Below are 20,820 nucleotides of genomic sequence, written 5' to 3'. Positions count from 1 at the left end.
GTTTCTTTATGTTGTACATTTGAGATTTTCCAAGTAGAAATTCAGCAGAGCAGAAGGTGTTGCCTGGCCAAATAATTTGAAGCACACATGCGCAGCGTGCACATGCCTACTCACAGCTGCATCACTGTACGATGGAGGTCAATGAAACTGGGATGTCAGCTTGTCTGACCCTCTGTCTCCATGATGACGGGTCGCAGTAAGAACATGCTGTTCTTCCCTTAGAGTTTTTGCTCTGTCAGTGGAAATCTCCAGAGAGGCTTTTGGCATTTCTCCTGCTTCTGTTTGGAAAGATATGTGGCATTGAACTTTCACATAGTGAGCTCTGAAGCCAGAATCCCCCCCCCCCCCCCCCCCCCAAAAAAAACCAAAACACACACACACATACACACAGTGATACGGTGAGACGCAGTCCATTATCTGTGAATGCTGTCTTACACGTGCAAGTGAATGCCTGTTTTGTGTGTTTGCAAATTTCTACATGAATGTGACTCTTTTTGTATCCTTTCTTATTTTTCCGTTCAACATAATTTTGTTTTCATGCTCTAAATGTCAGATTTACAAACTATAAAATGTAAAAAAAAACCAGTGAAAAATGCCCGCCACAGTTCCCCCGATGTCTTGTTTTCTCTAAAAGCCTTTCAGCTAGCAACTAAAAGCTAAAAATCGACACGAGTAGAGTGTTTGACAGATGAACAGCTTAACGAGACAATTTTCTACCATTCAGATCCTTTCCAGGCATTTTAAATGAATCTGCAATATTAGTCATTAATTCATAGTCTCATGAAGTCGGAGCATTTTTCACTATAAAGCAGTTTTAGCACAAATTTTTTTTAAAAAACCAACAACTAGTGATCTGAGCCCCACTCTCTGCAGTGTTTAATTTTTGTCTGGGTCTTCCTGCAGCCGGAGCAGATCACCAGGCGCCGCTGGCTGCGTTTCCTCCCGTTCTGACCTCTCAGACGTCACTTCATCAGCTTCCTCCTCCTCCTCAAAGGATAAGTCCTTCCTGCTGCGGGTCCTCAGGGCAGCGCTCCCCGTCCACTTGCTCCTCCTGCTCCTCATCGGCCTGGCCTGTCTGGTTCCCATGACGGAGGAGGACTACAGCTGCCACCATGCCAACAACTTCGCTCGCTCCTTCCATCCCATGCTGCGCTACACCAACGGACCTCCGCCCATATGAGGAGCAGCTGATTTTTGTATTTATTTTTTTTAAATCTACCTACTGCTTTGCCAAGGACTCCACTGACTCATGTGAATGTTTCCTATTCACCCTGTGCCCTAAAGGAACAAACTCTTCCCTCTCACTGGGGATGTATTATGAAGTATTTCAGAGGTGACATGAAGACTGCTGTCACTAAACATTGCACACCCACCCACTCACCTGAGTCACCTCAACCCTTTAAAAAAAACAAACAAACAACAAAAACACTCTGGATACCCCCCCCCCCCCCAAAAAAAAAGAAAGAAAAAAAAAAGAAAAAAAATTCATGTCGTTTTAACTTAAATAAGTATTTTATTTTTAAGGTTTCTGGAGAAACCTGCGAAATCATTGAAAAACAAAGCACTATTTATATACTGTATGTTGGGAGCCAAAGTCGACTGTGCATTTTTGTCCATTATATCAAGTGCTGCTACTATTTATTTAGTGTTCAATCTGTTACTAGATTGTTAGCATTGATTAAGCTGAAGCCCCACTGTGAGTGGGGGGGATATTGTAAATTTTAAGAGCAGGCCTGCCGTCAGAGTAGCAGATTATTTACAGCCTCGAGTCTGAAGAGATTAGTTTCAGACTCACGTTTGAACATCGACTGAGGGAAAAAAAAAAGACCAAAACCGCACAGAATCAGGTCAGCAGAAGTATTTTTCCCCAGGATGACTCGTTTCAGAAGGACCTGCCTGTCAATTTGGAAATGAAGTCTAAAACCTGCACGTAAAGCACTGACACGAGCACTGTCTGAAGGTACTGCACTGATGCCCTCCAGCCAAGATGGCAGACTTCTTTCTCCAAAAGCCAAGGCTTGTACTTTTTTCTTTTTTTTTAATTTTAGTATTTTATCAACTGGGACAAAAATGAAAAAAAAAAGAGGATGAGCTCTCATTTGTATATCATTGTTTGAAATGCCTTTGAGTACAGGCAGTTATTTTTTTATCTTTCGGTTTGAGCATGCACTTGAAAGTCTCTCGCTTTTACGAAGGCCAAACAATCACTGGTAGTTTTAGTAGACGGCTGTGACATGAAATAGTGTGCTTTGTAATAACTGCGATTATTATTCTGCGGTGATGAGACATCTGAATCTGTTTAAAAAAAAATTAAATATGAAAATGGTTATTTATGTATGTACAGTTTGCTAATGCCAACTTCATGGAGAATACCCTCTTTGCAAGTAATAAAACATGAAATATTTACTTCTGTGGATTTTGATTTGGAGAAAATCGAGTCAGGAGAAAGGCGGTGATGAACAATGCTTGTTGTTTTTATTTGTATGCACAGTAAACAAACGACAGTCAAGGCAGGTTTGGCTGGATTTACACTTCCAAATCTGATGTTTTGATCCTGTGTGGAGGCTTTCCACACGTCTCTCAAATGACACAAATCTGCAGCTGCCTCTTTTTTTAATGCTTCTCCCCTGGCAACATAAATTTTAATTGCCTGCAGTTTCCACTCATCACAGGTTGCAGGTAATTTCATGTTTGGGCTGGCAGCGTTTTGCATTGAAAGCACGCAGAATAGCAGCCAGACTCGTATCTATCGCTACAGAAGCTGTGTTTTGATCCCAGATTCAGTTGCTTTATTTTTTTATTATTTTTTTTCTGGAGTCAGCTTAGCTCCTGTTTTAAAGTACTTATTTTTTGCATCAACAAACTAAAGGCTGGGTAAAACATTTAATGTCCCCCAAATGCAACTGGATTAATAAAACAATTAGTTAAAAACGCAACTAGCAAACCATCAGTTGAGCAAAAAGTGTCAAATACAGACTCATCCCTGCTTCCCAAGTGTGACTGTGTGCAGTTAATCAGATGCTGTGTGACTGCAAACAAAGTTAAGAGAAAGGTACACCTAGTGAGCAGAGTGCTGTGTGCTTCGGCTTTATTAACGTAGAGAGAAAGAGAGGAAGGAAGGAAGCAGGCAGAGCCGGGGCCTCATACACTGAAACAGCCAATGATGGTGCAAACAAGAAGTCACCAAAACCTCATTTGAAAAATCTTATCTCATTGTGTTTAAAAATGTGTTGACCTGAGTTCCAGGGCATCCAAGACATTTTTACACTAATCTACAGTGTACACAAGTATTATATATATTTTGCTTCCAAGGAGCCAAACTTCCTTGTAATTTCAGTTTTCTGACCTTTCTGAAGGTCTTTCGGTTTTTCTTTGGACATTGGTTCTTTCACACCATATATTTTTCTTTAACACTAACCCATACATCAATTAAGCATAAAAAAAGGCACCTAACTCAAGAGATGGACCAGTGCTGTGTCTAAACAGTACAGACAATTTAGCAAAGCAGCACTTTTAAACTCCCCTGAGCTTTGTTGCTAGCATCCTGTTGCAAAAATTTAATCATCATTTGTTCCCATTTCTTTTGCCAAATATATCAAAAATACCAAGAATACCACAGTTTGGCAGGCAGACAATAGTATTTTGGCAACAACAAGGTGATTCCGAAAGAGCTATTTCCCCAAAAACGTATCCCAGCGTATCCCAACAGGGTTTGCAAAATTCCGGAAACTTAAAAGCTGGAGGACAAAAGAAGAAGTAATATTTCTGATTAGCAGATGAACAGTAAGGGAAAGTGAAGTCCTTCTGATAAAAGAGCTGATAAACCCAAACTTTAAACTTTTGGTTCAATTCATTTTAAATATGTGCGGAGAAGGTCAGGAGAGAGGAACAACAGAGAGTGTGAGTGGACGTTCTGTCCGGGTTTTGAGGCTGCATTTCAGCCAGTGGGGTCGGAGATCTTCTCAAAATTGAAGGAATTGTGAATGCACAAAAGTAGCATAAGGGATTGATACTATCTGGAAAGCGTCTCTCCCTGAGCCCGGACCTTAATTATCAAAACAGTGTGGGGTCGTCTTCATAGACAAGAGAACAAAAAGAAGCCAACATTCAAAGAAGAGTTTTGAATGTCCTTTAATGAGCCTAGAGAACTATTCCTGAAGACTACTTAAAGAAATCACAAGAAAGTTTGCCTAAGCCAGTTAAGGCTGCTTTAAAAAATAAACGTGGTTAGAGCAAATCTTGACTTTCAAGCTCATTACATCTGTACAAACTCTGTTTTTACCTTATATACTGTATTTTTATGCTTGTTTTCAAAGGTTCCAACAAATCCCTCCATCTATTTCTCATTTTCCTAGAAAAATAAAAACAAACGAGGGTCGAATCAAGACTTTTGCACAGTGCAACCAATATATAATGTATATTGGTATACTCTACGCAGTCCAAAATGTGCATTTAATCTGATGCAAGATTTTAAGCCTAAAACATTGAGTGGCATGTTGTAGCAAATTATTCAGAGGCTAAACAACCCCCAGGCTGACTGCACTGTTGCAGCTAATCTAAAGTTGGCAAGCTGGCTGTTAAATTTGTCCTCACTGTGTGTTGAAACCATTTCAGGCTGTTAGTCAGACCCAAAAACAGTTTGAATACGTGACCTCAGGAATTTGTAAGCCAACTAAAAGAGAAAAAAAATCTGATAAACTTCCTTTTAGGTGTTTCATTTCTTCAGCTGCATCAAATTCTGCAATTTAAACAGAAATTAGGTTGACATATATTCATTTTGGAGACTTCCTTTTTAACACCGTTATTACCTGTTTCAGCGTGTAGTCTCTCTGCTAACCACACACGTGCACAGTGAACACGGACGGCCACATAACAGAGTAAGGAAAAAGGATTTGACGTAGGTTAGCACAGAGAACAATCCTCCTGTACACAGACGTTACCCAACAAACAGCCAACTGATATTTAGGACTCGATCGCACAATTTCTGCCAACTTAAAATTCAACAGATACATCCTCTCCCACTCCTCACTTCAAAATTGCCATCACTAAAATATTTTTCTCAGATATATCTGAGAAAAAATTGGGTGCGCTCACCCACATTACCTGATATCTATTTTTTAACAATACCGGCATCTAAGCACAACGAATTCCACGTTCATTTGAACTAGTTTTACCATCATTTCCTGCGTAATTCTTTCTCTTTTATTTCCTTTATATGAAAAAATAATGCCCATCAGCCTCTAAAATCACAGAGGAAGTGCACTTTGGTCGAGGCGAATAAACAGAAAGATTAGCTGCTCATTGTTTGAAATCACCGTAGCTAACAGAGCACCACATTAAACATCTGCTGTTTTGGAAATGATAAGCGGTACTGGAAAGCTGATTGAAAATCACAGGTATCATTAAAGGCAGCGTACAAGGCTGACAGCACTGAAATTCAGACTGCTGTGCAATTCCAATGAGAAGGTTCTCACTAAACAGCTATAAAAATCACCTCATTTATAAATATTCTCTCATGCAAACTCGACTATAACCACCATCTTTAATTCACCAACCCCTTTTTTTTAAAATTCTCTACACAAACCATCCATAAAAATGACTTTAAACCTTCATAGGATGCGGGTGCAGTCGGAATGGGACCCCCTGTACTGCAGGACACCTGGACCTGTGGGCGCTCTGCTCGGGTTCTCACGCCTCGGGCTCTCGTGGCTGCCTTGAGGTCCTGAACTGGAACCAGCCGAGGAGGTGCCTTCATCATCGCCGCCACCCCCGCCGCTGCTGCTGGTGTTGGGAGAGTCTCTGTCACCCTGGGACCAGGACTGAGATGGTTTGACTGGGCGATGGATGCGTTGAGCATCCAGCATCTCCAGCAGCAGGTCGTACAGAGGCACTTTGTTCTTACACTTCATGCTGTAGAGGTGCTCCATGCCTTTGTTGCTGCAGGGAGTGTAACCAAAGAGAGATGGTGACCTCACCTGCTTTCTAACACTGCATTCTGCAACCTAGAGTCTCTGTTAGATTTTACAATGTGTTTAAAACCTTCCTCACACTGTTACTGTCATCACATTAGGGCGACTGAAACTAGAAATTTTCTCACAGTGTTTTGAGTTCTACCTCATGTGCCTGATGTGGGAGAGCAGCAGGAGCAGCTGGGCCTGTCTTCTTGACTGCTGCTGAGCCGAGCACCCCAATTGGCTGATATGAAATATGAGCGCATCGGTAATGGTGTCCAGCATGTGTTGCACTGCCGCGCTGTCGTGAAGGGGCTCCATTGTGCCAGTGCAGAAAGAAAAGGCACCTAAGAGACCAAGACATCATCAGCTCACTGCCAACTTTCTGTCTAAAGCTCATTTTTTCTCTTGAACTAATCTTTTCAAACATGTTTTTCTTGCAATATTCACAAAAAACACAGAAAAGTTTAAATAAGGATGTCACTGTAAGCTTAAATGCCCCGTTTTAGAGGTTTCGTTTTTTCTACTGTTCATTCCGTATGATGTCATCAGTGAGACAAGATATTTCTGGTCATCTCAGGCACACAGCTTTGTTTGTCTTTATCTTACAATATAAAGCACCTTAAAAGGCAACTGTTGTTGTGATTCGGCTTGATATAAATAAAACTGAATTGAAAGATAATTGCTGTGTTACCACAAACAGATTGCATATCATCGCCGACTCAACCCCATTCGGTAGCAAACTGATAGCAGACTGACTGCGTGTTGTTGAGGTTTTATTGCCGCCTTAAAAGCGACACGTCAACATCTACGAGTGGTCCAGGATCTGGACCCCAACCATTTCAAAGGCGACAAAATCATGAGATCATTGCACGCCGCCACAATAATTTTGGTTACTGTGCCGCAGTCTTCATCCGCTGTTTTCCCCAGTGTGCCTGCAGCATTAAAGGAAGGCGCGCTAAAACAGCTCGTTTCAGATCAAGGCATGGCTCCTCTAGTTGAGTCCGAGAAGAAAATTATGGAGCTTCCTTAACAATACTCAGCTTTCTTACAATGAAGAAACGTCTAAATTTTTATTTGAAAAAGGATCTGATCCACATGCTTAAGATGACGCACGGCAATCTCAGTAATCTAAAGTTCATCCCGCTCCAGCAGCTGAGCCAGTAGTGTCATTTCACTGGTATTTCAGACTTCTCTTATAGAATACCTCAATCTCCGGGGCAAACACAGCCCTCTGTGCTGTCTCATGTTGTCATGGGAACAGCTATTGGTTGTTGACGGTACAGATCTCTCCAGAACGCTCTGTTCGCCTAATCTGTCTGCGCAGCGCTGAGAGCTTTACCTCTGTGGGTGTAGTTTGACACTGTTCAATATTTACTCTCAGGAGCAGATACACAAACCTTTGGTGTGGCGTTCTTGTGAACAAAACGGAGTGGATATTAGAAAATAAATAAATAAATGAACTAGGGAGCGGATCCTTTTATTTGTGAAGTGTCCTTCGATGTTTTCAGGTATCAGTTTGGTCTCTCTCTCTCTTTGAAATGCTTCCACAAGGAGGTCACGTTAACACGGTGTCTTACCGGAGTTTAGCAAAATGATAGCTTTGAGACAGACAAACTCCTCAGGTTTGAGCTTGAGCATCCGGAAGCGGGACGCTGTGGCCAGCAGCATGTCGAAGATCTCGGCCATGCCCTCGACGCATGTGCCTTCAGTCCTGGACAGCAGAATGAATTAATGTGTCATGCAGGAAGAAAAACAATATCAAGATCACACAAGTTACCCAAAAAGTCACATTTTAACAAAAGCAGATCACCGCTTTAGTGCAGAAGGAGAAGAGCACCATCAAACTATCAAACAAGCAACCAGATAAACAACTAATGGACTGAATGGCTGCAAGGCTCCATTTGTCGACACAGTTGAAAGGTGATGGAAAGATGGATAATGTGGCTGGAGTGCAAGTTAAAGTTGGATGGCACAGAGCCGAGGGAATTTGCCAACCCTGGTCCAACAGCATTTTAGTCATCAAGTCCAATTGGAGAGGACACTCATACAGGGACCAGGTTTTAGAGATAATACTCTCTAATACACTTTTGAATCAAATGGGACCATCAGGCACATCAGAGGGTAAAAGCTCTGTCTGCCCGCATGTCTCCCTCATCCCTCGATCTGTCTCTGCCTCTCTCTTTTTCTCTGAGGTAGATACTGTGCTTTGGCCAGCTTGTTTACTCTTAACATGGCGGGAAATGGAGGGAACAGGCTGTGCCTGCAAAGCAGAAAACAGCCGTGTCTCCCCCGTATCTCTATTTTCTCGTCCTCTCTGTTCATCATTTAGCTCTATCTCTCTCTCGCCGTCATCTCTCACTCCATCTTTCTTCATTTTCCATCATTCCTTGTATTGAGGGTTTGATTAAATCTCTTTCCTGGCTGCAAGCTCAGCACTGTAATGATGACGGGGTATTTCAGGTGGGAAAGAGGCTGCTCTCCTCTCCATGGGGAACATGTAATTAGTCTTTCACCGTGTGACAGACATGTTGGGATGGCACAATGCCTGGCAAAGTGTGAAATGGAAAATTTACAATGCTGATGTATCACCCTTAAGATGTGTCTGAGATAGAGAAAGAAAGAGAAATAGGTTGGAATAGCAGGGACAGCGAGATGAGAAAGGATACCAAGGTGAAAATTAGGGAAGTATCCCTCACTACCTGTCCAGGATGAGGTCCTGTGCAAAGATGAGTTTGCCAGGACAGTGGATGGACCTCCAAATGAGCCCGATCATCAGCACCTCCAGCCACGAGCTCTCCAGCAGCAGCACTTGATCGTGAAGAGACAGCTGCAGAAAACCTAGAAACACAAAATACAAAGCACGTTGTGATGAGAATTTTTGATGCCATGCAGGCAATCTCAACCACACCCAGCAGATTTAACAATTCTGAGCATTTGAAGCATCCGTCCTGAAACAAAATAAGGCCTTTAGCCAGAAGACTCACAGATAAAAGCAAAATAAAAATCTTCACTACAAATATGAGCCATTAGTAGTTTCAGCCATTATTCTGTACTCAGAAATTAAAAAAAAAAAGTAGATAAGTCTACTCAGAATATCTGTGCTTTTTAACCAGCACAAGTAATAGAATATTAATGTCTCCTGCTCACCTTCAACCCACTCAAAAATGACTAAAACATCCACACTCTTGTTTTAAGCCAGAGAAAATCTACTTGAATATATCATCTGCAATCTCTGCTCACAAAAGAAGCCTTATCGCTGGCAATCAGCTGGGTTAAATCCATATATAATTACAGCCAATCTCCCCCATTGTGCCCCTGTACAATGTTTGGAACCTCTTGCAATTAAAGTTGGGTATCTTTGGGCTTTTAGTGACACACAAGGTTGTAACGCCTCAAAATCTGGGTTTTAAATCTCCCTGCCAGGTTTGTGTGTGTGTGAGAGCACATGTAAAAAGGGTGATGTGTCTTATACTGCATTTAGGCTCTATGGGGTGCCTGCAGATTGACCAAACAATCCTCTCAAAGGTGATGACTGTAACTACTATTTCTGTAATGGCTCTGTGTTCGTGTGGGGGGCTTATGTGTACTTTTACTACAGAGGTCTCCCATCTCTTCGCTGTTTCCTAAGAAGTCAAATTGACAACAACACACACACAGCTGCAACTTCCGTCACACATTACGTGATAGACATTTAATCTATAAATTATTACAGTACTGTAATATTTTTTCTTCGTCTTACAGAGAGGATTTTTGTTGATGAACATCACCAGATCCTTGGAATATCCTAAAGAGTCAAAGAAGACTTCAGGCTAAGATGTATCTGGTAAACTAACACAGCCATTCTATGAACACCCTCTAGATACTGTCTATTGCTGCTCTTGTCTTAATTCTTAATTGTTGCTTCTTTAAATTCTTCTTTGCTATACTTTAGATTAATTCTTACCTGGAAGCTTCTTGGCCCAGGCGATCATGTGAACCAGCTCCTTGTCGGCCATGCTGGTGAGTAGGGTCATCATGGTGACCTCCGTGTAGGGTTGGTTCATCTTCTGACGAGAGCACAGGGTTGGAGGCTCAGCACCCTGGAGCAGGAGGAGCACCTGGATGACAATCAAAATTTCCCCCTAAATCAATAAAACCTGATAGTGGACTTTCATAAAAACCTGCTGTAGATGCTCACTATTTCCTCACCTGATCAGGAGGTATGCTATTTAAAGAGGATCTTCCTCCTCCACCACTTGTACTGCTGTTGCTCGTTGCATGCTTCCTTCCATCATGAGGGGGCGCCTTTGTGTGTGGCAGGTCTTTGGCTGGTTTGTCTCTGTCGCAGGCCCGTCGTTTTTCACGCCGCAAAACACGTCCGCGGTCCTTACGCATACCTTGAGGACAGACCAAGGATGAAATAACATCATGATACAAAAAAAAGAGGGAAAAAACAAACAAGAAGTCACGGGTGTGTAGATAAATCACTTCACTCTTTCCCCCACATTGTTCAAAAATAACTTCATGTTTTGCCACGTCTTACCACAGATGCGCAGATTCTTTTGGACTACTGAGTGATTCAGGAAGTATGAAAACAAAAATGTGACTGAGCAGTTGTACTCCTTAAGAGGAAATCTCTTCAAGGTCATGTTAAAGTTAGTCTCAAGCTTATCTGGATCCAACAGCAGCCTCATGTTTGTGCCAAATTTTTCCACAGCAAGACAATCAGTTTTTAAATTTATAAAGAAGAGTGTAATTTTTGTTAAAAAAAATTATTAATAGAATTTCTTTACACAATTTTACAAAAAATTAAAACGTGCAAAAGGTGGAGAATCTTTCTTCTGCCGGTGTTCACCCTCACCTCCTTTCATCATGCCCACTTCGTAGCACTTCCTAAGACGGCAAGCCTGGCAGCTCTTCCTCCGATTCTTGTCAATGGTGCACTGATTTGTCGCTGGGCACATATAGTCATTGTGACCTGAGATGAAAGAAAATCTATTACTTTCAGCTACCCACTTCAGTGTGCAGTTCAGATTTAGGTTATTTAGTAGCCAGGTGCACTCTATTCCCCATTCTAAATGAATCTGAGATGGAGCAAATTAAAACGTGGCATCTTGGCTTTGTCATTGCCATGGAGACAATTGGTTTCTTCTTGAGCGCTCTTTCATTGCACGACTTTGCATCAATGCACAAACCGCATCAAATCATAAACATGACGCAGACACCGAGCACACTGAGTTTTGGTTTGCACACATAGGGGCAACAGCACAAAGAGTTTGGAAAACAGTTGATGTCTCACAAATGAAAATAAATAAATGGACTGAAACCTAAATTGTCTCTCAGTTTCACAATGTCCACTTTCTGACATGCGTCCTCCCTCCGTCTCCTCCTTTAACCCAACAGTATTCAACTCCAATTAGGCTGCTTATTTTTCTGTAAACATTACAGGTCGTTCACTTCTGTAAAATGAGCCAACAACATACAAACTTCCTGTCAGGAATGTTCTTTAGATTTCCCCATGTCATAAATTAACCCATATTTAATGTCTTTGGCTGAAGGACAGGACACTATGTCTTTTCTGCTTGATAGCACTCAAAGTTAAGAAGTCAATTACTTTAGTGCACTGTGTTCTTTAATACTGTTATTTTCTATGACAGACACATTAATGCCCATGATTTAGACAGTTTCCTAATTTAATCAACTGTAGTTGATCTGTAGTGTTTCACAAAATATAGCGCAATCCTTTTATATCTACTGATGACAAACAGATAAAGCAGACAGACTACCTACCCTGGATGCTCCTCTTGAAGAAGGCCTTACACCCCTCACACGACCAGACTCCATAGTGGTATCCAGACGCGTAGTCACTGCACACAGCGCAGAAACGCGTCTCTTTGGTCATTTCAAACCCCCCAGCTCCAGCTCCCAACTCGCCCACGCCGTATGCCTCATCACGGGTACCACACTGGTCGTCTCTGGGAACCGGCTGATGGCTGGACCTGCAACACGCCATGAATTTTAATTTGGTAATTTCTTTTGTTTTCATAAAGATAAAGCTCAGTCGCAGAGTTAATCAAATAATACATCTGGATATTTTTGCCAAAAAATGGAACATTTTCTTTTCCCTGAAAATGTTAGGCAAGTCATTTAGTGATTAATCAAATCTTATCAGAACGACTTTACTACGACAGCAGCTGACAGCAGGAGCGGAGTTTTATTTTTCACCTGAGGCAGGAAACAAACTGCGTGTGTGCTTCTGTTGTTCTTACGTATTGTTCCCTTTTCAAGGCCCTTAACAAAGTCCTTAATCTCTGGAATTAGAGACCAGGACAAAGCTTGATCCTTTCCTCAGAGATAATAGTTATGTTTTGTATAAAGCAAGAGAATAAAAACAATGTGGTTATATAATTGTTCTGTTATAACGGCATTTACAGGACCCAACTGAATGTCACTGCCATAATTCACTAATTACAAATTCTGAATTTCGTTTTCCAGTAATATTTTGCTCTACTGTCACCTGGTAGAACACACCAATTAAATAAATAAATGCCAGAAAACACCGGACTTAATTCTTTTCTTTGTGGTATAGTCACGTAAAATTTATAATGAAGACATGATAGAGGCAGCTACAGCTGTCGCAATGAAGCAGCATACCTGATGAACTGGTTTTGACTGTACTTATCATGTTACGCTTGCATAATCACCAAACTTTTGCACAAACACAACTGACCAAACAATCAAAACCAAGCCCTGGATGTGCCATTGCCAGACAAATAACTAAATGTGTCAGAAGGGGGTAATAATTCCATTCACTTTTTTCCTGTCACTTTTCTCCACCAGAAAAAAAAACTGCATTTCCTCACCTGTAGACGGGTGTTGAAGTGGTTTCCAGATAGTGGTGGCTGGGCGGGTGCATAAAGGGGCTCAGCCGTGGGCTGGAGGGCACAAACACAAGTGGACTGGTTGTCCCACTGCCCAGGGACTGAAGACTGCCATCGGACGGTGGTCCGTGAGCGTCCAGCGGAGCCGAGTAGCAGCCAGTGGTGGAGTGGCTGTAAAGAGGAGTCGGGGCAGGGGTGGGGGCGGCATAGTCATAAGACCCTTCCAGGAAGTCCACAGTGGCTACCCCTCCAGACCCCCGGCTCTCTTCGGGGTACATGTCGTTGAGGGGGGCACGCAGCGATGGCGAGACGCGAGTTGGAGAGTGGGGCTCCAGCTCTGAGGAGGCTGGGCTGTCCCTGGGTCTGAGTACTGGTCCGTACGGCTGTCTGCTCTGCGCTGGGCTCTGCCTGAGCAACATCACAGCACAACAGCAGTGATAAGCAACATGATTTAGACTGGCTCTCCCATTTGTTGGGAGGGGGAGTGGAGAGGAGTGTTGCTCTCCCTCTCTTTATTTTTTCCCCCTCACTTGCTCTCTGGGTCTCTTCTCTCCAACAAAGCTTGTCAGACAACTTGAAAGCTCCACTGTTATTCAGCTTTTTTGTGTCTGCCTTCAGCTTCTGGTCACTAAGCTCCAAAAGAACAAAATAAAAAGAGTTTTAAACGACTCTTCCCTTATTTTATTTTATTTTTGTCAGCAAAGCATCTTCTTCTTTTCTAATACATCTTCACCAAAGTGTGAGAGGGAGAAAGGCTGGTGGGACAGAGGGAGAAAAAATAGTCATTCACAAACAACTCGTGTCTTCTCATGCGTGCCACAGTTCCCACTCGTCATTTGTGTAATATGGAAGAATTGTCACTGGTTGCGCCTGTTTTGCTGAGAAAAGTTGACTGCTTATTCATTACTTGTTCAGCCGATAGCAGCACAGGACAGATGTGATGTACTGCCAGTCTATTTGCAGTGAGATTTAAAGAAATCACTGTGGACAGTTTACAACAACAACAACAGCAGAGGCTGAAAGAAAACCACAATCTACCATTACTACTACTATACTACTACTCACCACTTACAAACGAAGCATCCTCCTATGCGCTGTGCAATGTACTGGCTCTGCTTGCCTCACAGGCATTTAGTTGAGCTCATTGGACACAATGGGAACAGTGGAAAGGTTTGAAAAAAAGGATAAACAAATTAAAGATACAGCCAAATCGATAACCGTGGTGCGTTTAAGTGCCAGGTCACCATAACACAGCAAACACAGCAGGAGGTCAAATCTCTTTCTGACAGCGAGTAATTACACAATCAATCCCCAATGAAGAGATTGATAATCATTTTTATGCTTCACATTTATTTCTTCTCGTTAAAAATTGCAATAAATCTGAGAGAAATTTTAAAAGATACCTTCTGAGTCACATTCCATTAAGGGAAGGTTGATATAAGTTACAGATCCACAGCATGGACCAGTTAATCATCACTTTATCTGTTCAAATCACAGGCGAAGCAGAACACTATGTGTACATAAACAAAGCCAAGGGACCGACCAACCACTGTTGATAAAAATCAAATGTAAAAAATAACTGTTTACAGATTTCGGAGTCAATGACAGAAAGACGCACAAAAATTATTTGGGCCATTTGAATTCACGTCTTCTTGCTACTCAAGTGAGACATGTTGTAATTTATGTGAGAAATTTATAAAGTCAAACATGTTCTCATGCAATAATTAATGGCTACCACCAAGTGGGGGAGAAAACTTGACACAGAGCCCTAATTTTCCTTTCTCTGTGGTACATCTTTCTTGTGTAAACAGCCCAATTTTCAGGACATGTCAGGTCAAGTGGAAAACAAGTGGCCCTGATGATTTTTTCTATTTTCCCTAGAGTAAAATGAAGACATTGTTACACCAGGGGAAAGGAAAATGAAGGGTGAGAAATGAAACAGCTAAATCACCTAAATGATTCAAGATAAGGTGCTTCCTGCAGTAATAAGGCCTCATTTTCATAAGGTACCACATTCACAAAGCATCAGAGCAGCCTAAATTATGCCAGTATTGTTACAGCTCATTCTGAATTGTAATGCACATACTGCAGCATTTCCAGCTGTTTTGTTGGCCATTTTTCTTGGTCCAACCCGACCTGAGTAAATGAAAGGTCATCAGGAAAACACTCTTATAAATACAGACTAAAGTCACAATCCTGGTGAACCGACTACCTTATAAGAGATTGTGTGTTTACAAATGTATTTGTTCATTGTTTTAACATTAAGGTTAACTGGGTCTTTATATACATGTACATATACATGTGTATACATGTAAATTAAACTCTCCTGTTACATTGTTACATGCAAGACCAAAAATACAGGTCAAATTTAAGATCAAATCACAACAGCAGTCACCTCAAGGTGCTTCACACTGTAAGGTAAAGGACCCTATAATAATGGTAAAGTCCTTACAATAATGTAGAGTTTAGGCAGCTACTCTGCACTGTGTTGGCACGTGGTATTCAAGAAGGTTACAGTGGAGGAATTATATCCTTAAATTTAGTTATAGCACTTTCAGAAATGCATTCATTTCAATATGGACAAATTTACAAAATAGCTATTAGTATACAAAAAAAACCCAAAACATTTTTCTTGCTTGTAAAATACGACAAAAGGAAAAAGAGCAGAGTCATAGTAGTGATTTATTAAATCAAAACAAATGATCAAAATAACATTTTCACCCAGCAGCACTATGGGATCCAGTTAACATCACCTGTTGATTACTAAAAGTGACAAACGACATGACAATGTGCAAAGAGACATCCACTTTTATCTATGGAGATAGAGGTCCAGGTTCCCATTTTAAGCAAAACAAGCACATGCCACTTATTGTTACACTGCTCCAACAACAATGTAGTTTTCAAAAAATGTTATGATCTGCTTTTGGTGAACTTAACTCGCTGTAATCACAAGGAGTAAAACAACCTGAGCTGAATAAAAAAAAAAAAAAAAGATTAAAAAAAAGAAAGAAAAACAACAACAACAAAAAACCCCAAACAAACTATAAGTTAGATTTACATCATTCTCACAACTGCATGCAAAACTGTTTCTGCTATAGAATTCATACTCAGTTTTTTCTCAGTAATTGCTCACAGCATTAACCTGTAAACAGTATGACTAAATTCATGGTTTACAACACATGTAGGACAAAATGTAGGATGTGAAATTTTGATATTAGATGGCTTTTTATGAAATTATTACTGAGTATTAATTATTGTGCGCGTTCCTGAATCAAACTTGATGAAGTGCTAGTAAACAGCATTTAACAATTCCCCTAACTTAAGTGTCTAGTGGTTTAAAGGTATCGCCTGCTTATGAAGATTCTTTTTAAACCCATGTCATCAAAGTGAGTTCCTGATTTGAACCTTACTATTCTGACTTTGGATTGTGGAACTGAATCACAGCGTACTTGCCGCTAGTCATCCAGCTTGGATCTTGGGAGGTAAGCTTCTCCCCTTGTCCCGGTTGCAGACCAACCTGAATGTTGGCCTTGAGAGTCCTCAGGCTGCACAGCGGTGCAGGCCCAAAGCCTCGCAGTGCAGTTTCAAAGCTTACTGTGTGCTCCCAGTCCCTGTCTCCAGTCAGCTTCCTGTAGTTGAGATCGCCTTTAAACACCACCAGGTCTGCTCCCTGCAGGGTTGTATACAGGTCAGGAGCATCTGCTGCCATGTCGCAGAACTCATGGGGCTGTGTCCAGAAAGGATGATCATGATAGCACCACATTCCCTCTTTCAAGTACCTCTGCCACTGAACACCACATTTGGAAACCCACTTGTGATTGGTTGCCATGGCCTGCCGAATGGTCCACTGAAAATCTTTAGCTGTGACGTCAGAGACAAACCACGGGATGGATTTGCCATGAAAATGAATCTGACGTGCAAGGCCAGAGGAAACCAGGAAGTCGGCTAAGACCAAGTCAGTGACCAACTCGAAGCCAGCATTGTCTAGAACAATGTCCACTCTGTCTGCATTGTTTTTCCCTGACTCCCTTGGCCTCTGCGCAGAAATAAGAGCTGACCATACCCTTTTGGTGTCATCCACCAGGATGAAGGGCAGGAGGCTGTAGAGGGAATCTAGTGGACTGGTCTTCTGGGAGTTCTCTTGGCCAGCAGATATTGACAGATCACACTTGTTTCCCCACAGAGATACCTTAAAAGAGTCACAAAATGTATTCAATAAATAGTAACTGAATACTGTAAAACATAAAATCTCCAAGAACTAATGCACCACATTTATTGCAGTTATGAAGGTCTAATCCCACTGGTATTAGTGGGTTCATTTTAAATTAGGCTACCAATCACAACAAGGATTCACAAGAGGACCATTCATCTCAGGTGTAGCCAGAATCACTCACTTTTAAATACTAAAAAGCAAAGTTTTAAATAAATAAATAAATAAATACAAATGGAAAATTGAAAAAAAAAAAGAATAGTAACTTACATACTGAGAATCTTTTAAATGTATAGCTTTAAGGACATAAATTGAACTGACCTGCATTAGTTTGCTGAAATGCTCAAACAGCAGATTCTTAGACAGCTCGTCCATGTTGTTCTTGATGCCCTCCAAGTACGTACACAAGGACATCACAGCCTGTGAAGACTCAGTAAAGCTCTGAGTCTTTCCCTCATTAAAGACATCAAAGTCATTGATGGGAGGACTGAAATAAAAGAAGAAATAAAATCATAACAGAAATCATAACAAAAACTAAACAAACACAATCTAAAAAGAAATGAGAAGGGGAATTGGAGAGCATATCCTCTGCCAAAGATAGAGCTCAGATTTTCAAAGCAACTGATCTGGATTTACACAACAACTAAATGGATGCTTCCTTGTCTTCTATTGTACCTTTGCATAAAGTTTCATGAAATTCAGTTGTGTTAATTTTTGTCTAACCTGGCTAACAAACAAAGAGATAAATACAAGCCTTGGCAGAGGAACATATTTACTGAAGGTCCACCGGTTGTGAAACTCAAGGTTGATGTTGATGGTCAAAATCATTTATCCACTAACCAATGCCACTGTGTTTTTGTTTTTCTATGCACCACTATATCAGTCAGTACCAAGGTTTTGTCAGTATATAAAAGTATCCCTCAGTAATATACTAAAAGTTATTACAAAATTCCAGGGTTTACATCTACAGTAGCTTCCATTGTAACATATAAATGCTTCTCACTTGAGCAAGAGCGCCTCGTGTATCCTACGGTACATGTAGCACTCCACGTAAAGCCAGGGAGACTTGAACCAGCTGACAGGGTCCTGGTCACCTTGCAGTCTCTGCTGCCTCTCTAGGTATTGGTTCCAGGAATCTGTGTCCGGTAGGCCGTCTGTCAGTGCTAGCACTGGCTTGTCAGTTTGCAGCTCATTCCTCAGCTTAGATAGCAGAGATATAGCTTGCTTCTCTGCCTGGATACCCACCTGGTTGAAAATAAAGGGGAAGCACCGGCAAAATCCAACGCAAGTCTTACCGTGAACCTCATAACTGCCTCAATTGAATGAACGTGGTCTTACCTCTCCGTATTCCTCAAAAAACTTGTTTTTATTGCGATGAATTGTGTCAACAACTTTGGTCAGGATGGTGGGTAGTCTGTCTCTAACGGTCAAATAAGCAAATGACCTGCAGAGAAAACATATAACCAAGAATATCTCCCTTTTATACTGCAGCACTGATTTGCAAGTTAACTAGCTAATAAGCCATCTGTAAGCTTAGCGTTTTCTTTGTGGAATACAAAAAGTATACTCCCTGGAGTGATATTACCTTCGCATGCTTATCTTTGTTTACCCATAAAATTTCTGGTTTGACCTAAACAACGTCCTGTGCTTGAATATCTACACACCATCACTGCCAACTTACAGCTAGCAGGAAGCTAATGCTATTGCTAGTCTGGACTCTACCGTCCCAACGTTACGAGACCATTTTCATAAGGAAACGTAAATCCCCAGGTTATTAAAAATTCTGCGATAAAGTCAAGTAATCAGCTGTCAACCTACCCAACCACTCTGGCAGACAATGAAGGGGGAACTCCGTGCATAGTTTGATCCGTCGCCATGATGTTAGCAGGGGTTCAAATTCAAACTTTATCAATAAAAGCACTGGGACAGCAATAAAGTTTCTTGAATAGCTAGGAGGTTAAAGGTGACGTCTGCTTTTCTGCAGAAGTCACGTGTTGAAATAGGTTACCCCAGGGTTCACTTCTTATTTTTGCTAAGAATATTTTTAGATTTGTAAAAAATACATTTCTTCCCGCTTGCGCTTTGTGCTTTTAGTGAGGGACACGATACTACCATCTAACGGTTAACACGTAAACTACAGTGCTGACAACCTGTCAAACTGTTACCGAGACTGCATTTTCAAGTCGTATCAACTCTTTCAGCAATACATATTACCTTAAATATCAAAGGTCTCAAAGCTGGTGTTATCTCAGGTGGCTCTAAGGTTGGTACGCCTGCCGCGTTGCATTGAGCTGCTGAGGTAGCACGCTGAGCATCACTTGTTGTCCAGGGCAACAATTGTCATGGAGACATTCATTTATCCTATTAGAAAAGGCCAAAGGGTTTTTGGCGGCAAAAGGGGAGGAGGAGTGGGCGGGGTTGGGTACTGCGGTTTCCATTGACTTCCTGTTTCTGACCCTTGTCAAATGTGGAAGAATAACAATGCATACAAGTGTCGTTTTTTATGTGTAATATGTTTGCTTATATTAGTAAATATAGAATGTGGGCAAAAGGAGTTATGAATGGGTTATGTTATATATTAATATGTTATATATGTTGTTTCTTCTTCCTTCTTAAAACCTTTACTAAATTCTACATCAATAACAACTAGCTGTGTTTTTCATTAGTTTGCCGGCCAACATGTGAAACAAAAACACGCACATGTAAAACATCGAATCTTTTTTGGCAACTGCTACATTTCCTTTATTTAACCAGGTAAAAAACAAAACGTAATCCTTGCTCTTACAAGATAAAACTTGTTTATTTTTTTAAAGTTTAAGTCTGAACATGAAACAATTCAACTTAATATTTTTATATGAGATGGCGTAAATGTAAAAATTTATTTTTCAAGACAGATCTGGCCAAGAAGGCAGAGGAAATTGTACAGTTCTATGAGCATACTTTAATGACCAAAAATAACTTGATTGATTATAATGTGTACAGTAACACAGAGTCGGTGTCAAATGCAGAGACTTTATTTTATCTATGTAATATCTATCTAAATCACATTCACTACGGTGTATTTACTAATGTAAATAAAGATACTAACTACATGAAACACATGGAAAAAATCGGAAATCACTTTTCGGCAGACAAGCATTGACCGAAAAGTTTAGAGAAAAGTTGACCTACTGACACCCTTTTTAACGACTCCTTCATGTATAGCCAAGAAGGTTACGAAAATCAACCAATCAATGATTAACGAAAATGGAAAATTTAATTGGCAAGTAACAGAAGAGCAGTCAAACTAACAGCTAAAGAATACAAAATCTAATACGTTATTTTTAGCTTGTGATACACATGACTCTGGTATGCCAAAAATAACAGGGTAACATGCACTGTATATGTCGTGTTTGATCAACTCCAGGAAAAAATACAACAAAATAAAACAAACAAAACGTGGCAACAGAGTAGGCCTAATGACGTAAATTCGCGGTCGGTCCGTTTTTCTTTCTTTTTTTGTGTGGGGTGGGGGGGATCCGGGCTTCCCCTTTTATGAGAAACATGGCCAACTGACTCTGCTATCACGATTACTGGCCTGGAGAGATGCGCATATCAATTCATTCAGGCGGTGCTTTCCCTTCTCTCAGATCATCCCCGCGGTCACTATGGGAACACAACCGGGCGGTTGTCAGGATGTCGGGGTCCTTGGGAGTGGGAGTCCAGCTGCGTCCACCTCCGCTGTTCATCCATCGCCGGCTTCCCATCCCCCCGCCGGGCCCCAGCCTGGCCGGATCTGTTTTTCTAAACCGAGAGA

General features: G+C 41.2%; 3 protein-coding genes across 8 annotated transcripts in view; 1 reads left to right on the top strand and 2 right to left on the bottom strand.

The window, feature by feature from the left end:
- The window catches only part of syne1a (spectrin repeat containing, nuclear envelope 1a), a 123,410-nt gene extending 121,004 nt beyond the window's left edge, over window positions 1-2,406 (top strand). For all 6 annotated transcript variants that reach the window (XM_040017770.1, XM_040017773.1, XM_040017772.1 and 3 more), the window contains one exon: window positions 904-2,406. In XM_040017770.1, the coding sequence (XP_039873704.1) occupies window positions 904-1,180 (277 nt within the window). In that variant the 3' untranslated portion in view covers window positions 1,181-2,406. The remainder of the gene's footprint in view (window positions 1-903) is intronic.
- Window positions 2,407-5,566: 3,160 nt separating this feature from the next.
- esr1 (estrogen receptor 1) lies at window positions 5,567-13,817 on the bottom strand. Its single transcript, XM_040017776.1, has 9 exons — window positions 12,797-13,817; window positions 11,724-11,932; window positions 10,795-10,911; window positions 10,143-10,330; window positions 9,898-10,051; window positions 8,654-8,792; window positions 7,532-7,665; window positions 6,115-6,298; window positions 5,567-5,937 (listed from the first exon to the last, which is right to left on the bottom strand). The coding sequence occupies exons 1-9, from the start codon at window positions 13,231-13,233 to the stop codon at window positions 5,610-5,612; spliced, it is 1,890 nt and encodes a 629-aa protein (XP_039873710.1). The 5' UTR covers window positions 13,234-13,817; the 3' UTR covers window positions 5,567-5,609.
- A 1,660-nt stretch (window positions 13,818-15,477) lies between these two features.
- Window positions 15,478-19,224, bottom strand: armt1 (acidic residue methyltransferase 1). Its single transcript, XM_040017777.1, has 5 exons — window positions 18,843-19,224; window positions 18,363-18,468; window positions 18,028-18,269; window positions 17,346-17,511; window positions 15,478-17,003 (listed from the first exon to the last, which is right to left on the bottom strand). The coding sequence occupies exons 1-5, from the start codon at window positions 18,899-18,901 to the stop codon at window positions 16,224-16,226; spliced, it is 1,353 nt and encodes a 450-aa protein (XP_039873711.1). The 5' UTR covers window positions 18,902-19,224; the 3' UTR covers window positions 15,478-16,223.
- Window positions 19,225-20,820: the final 1,596 nt, after the last annotated feature.

The sequence above is a fragment of the Simochromis diagramma genome, unplaced genomic scaffold (assembly GCF_900408965.1).
Source record: "Simochromis diagramma unplaced genomic scaffold, fSimDia1.1 OVJJ01000802.1, whole genome shotgun sequence".
Classification (NCBI taxonomy): domain Eukaryota; kingdom Metazoa; phylum Chordata; class Actinopteri; order Cichliformes; family Cichlidae; genus Simochromis; species Simochromis diagramma.
Note: the sequence above shows the minus strand (reverse complement) of the source record. Positions and strands in the feature narration are given on the sequence as shown.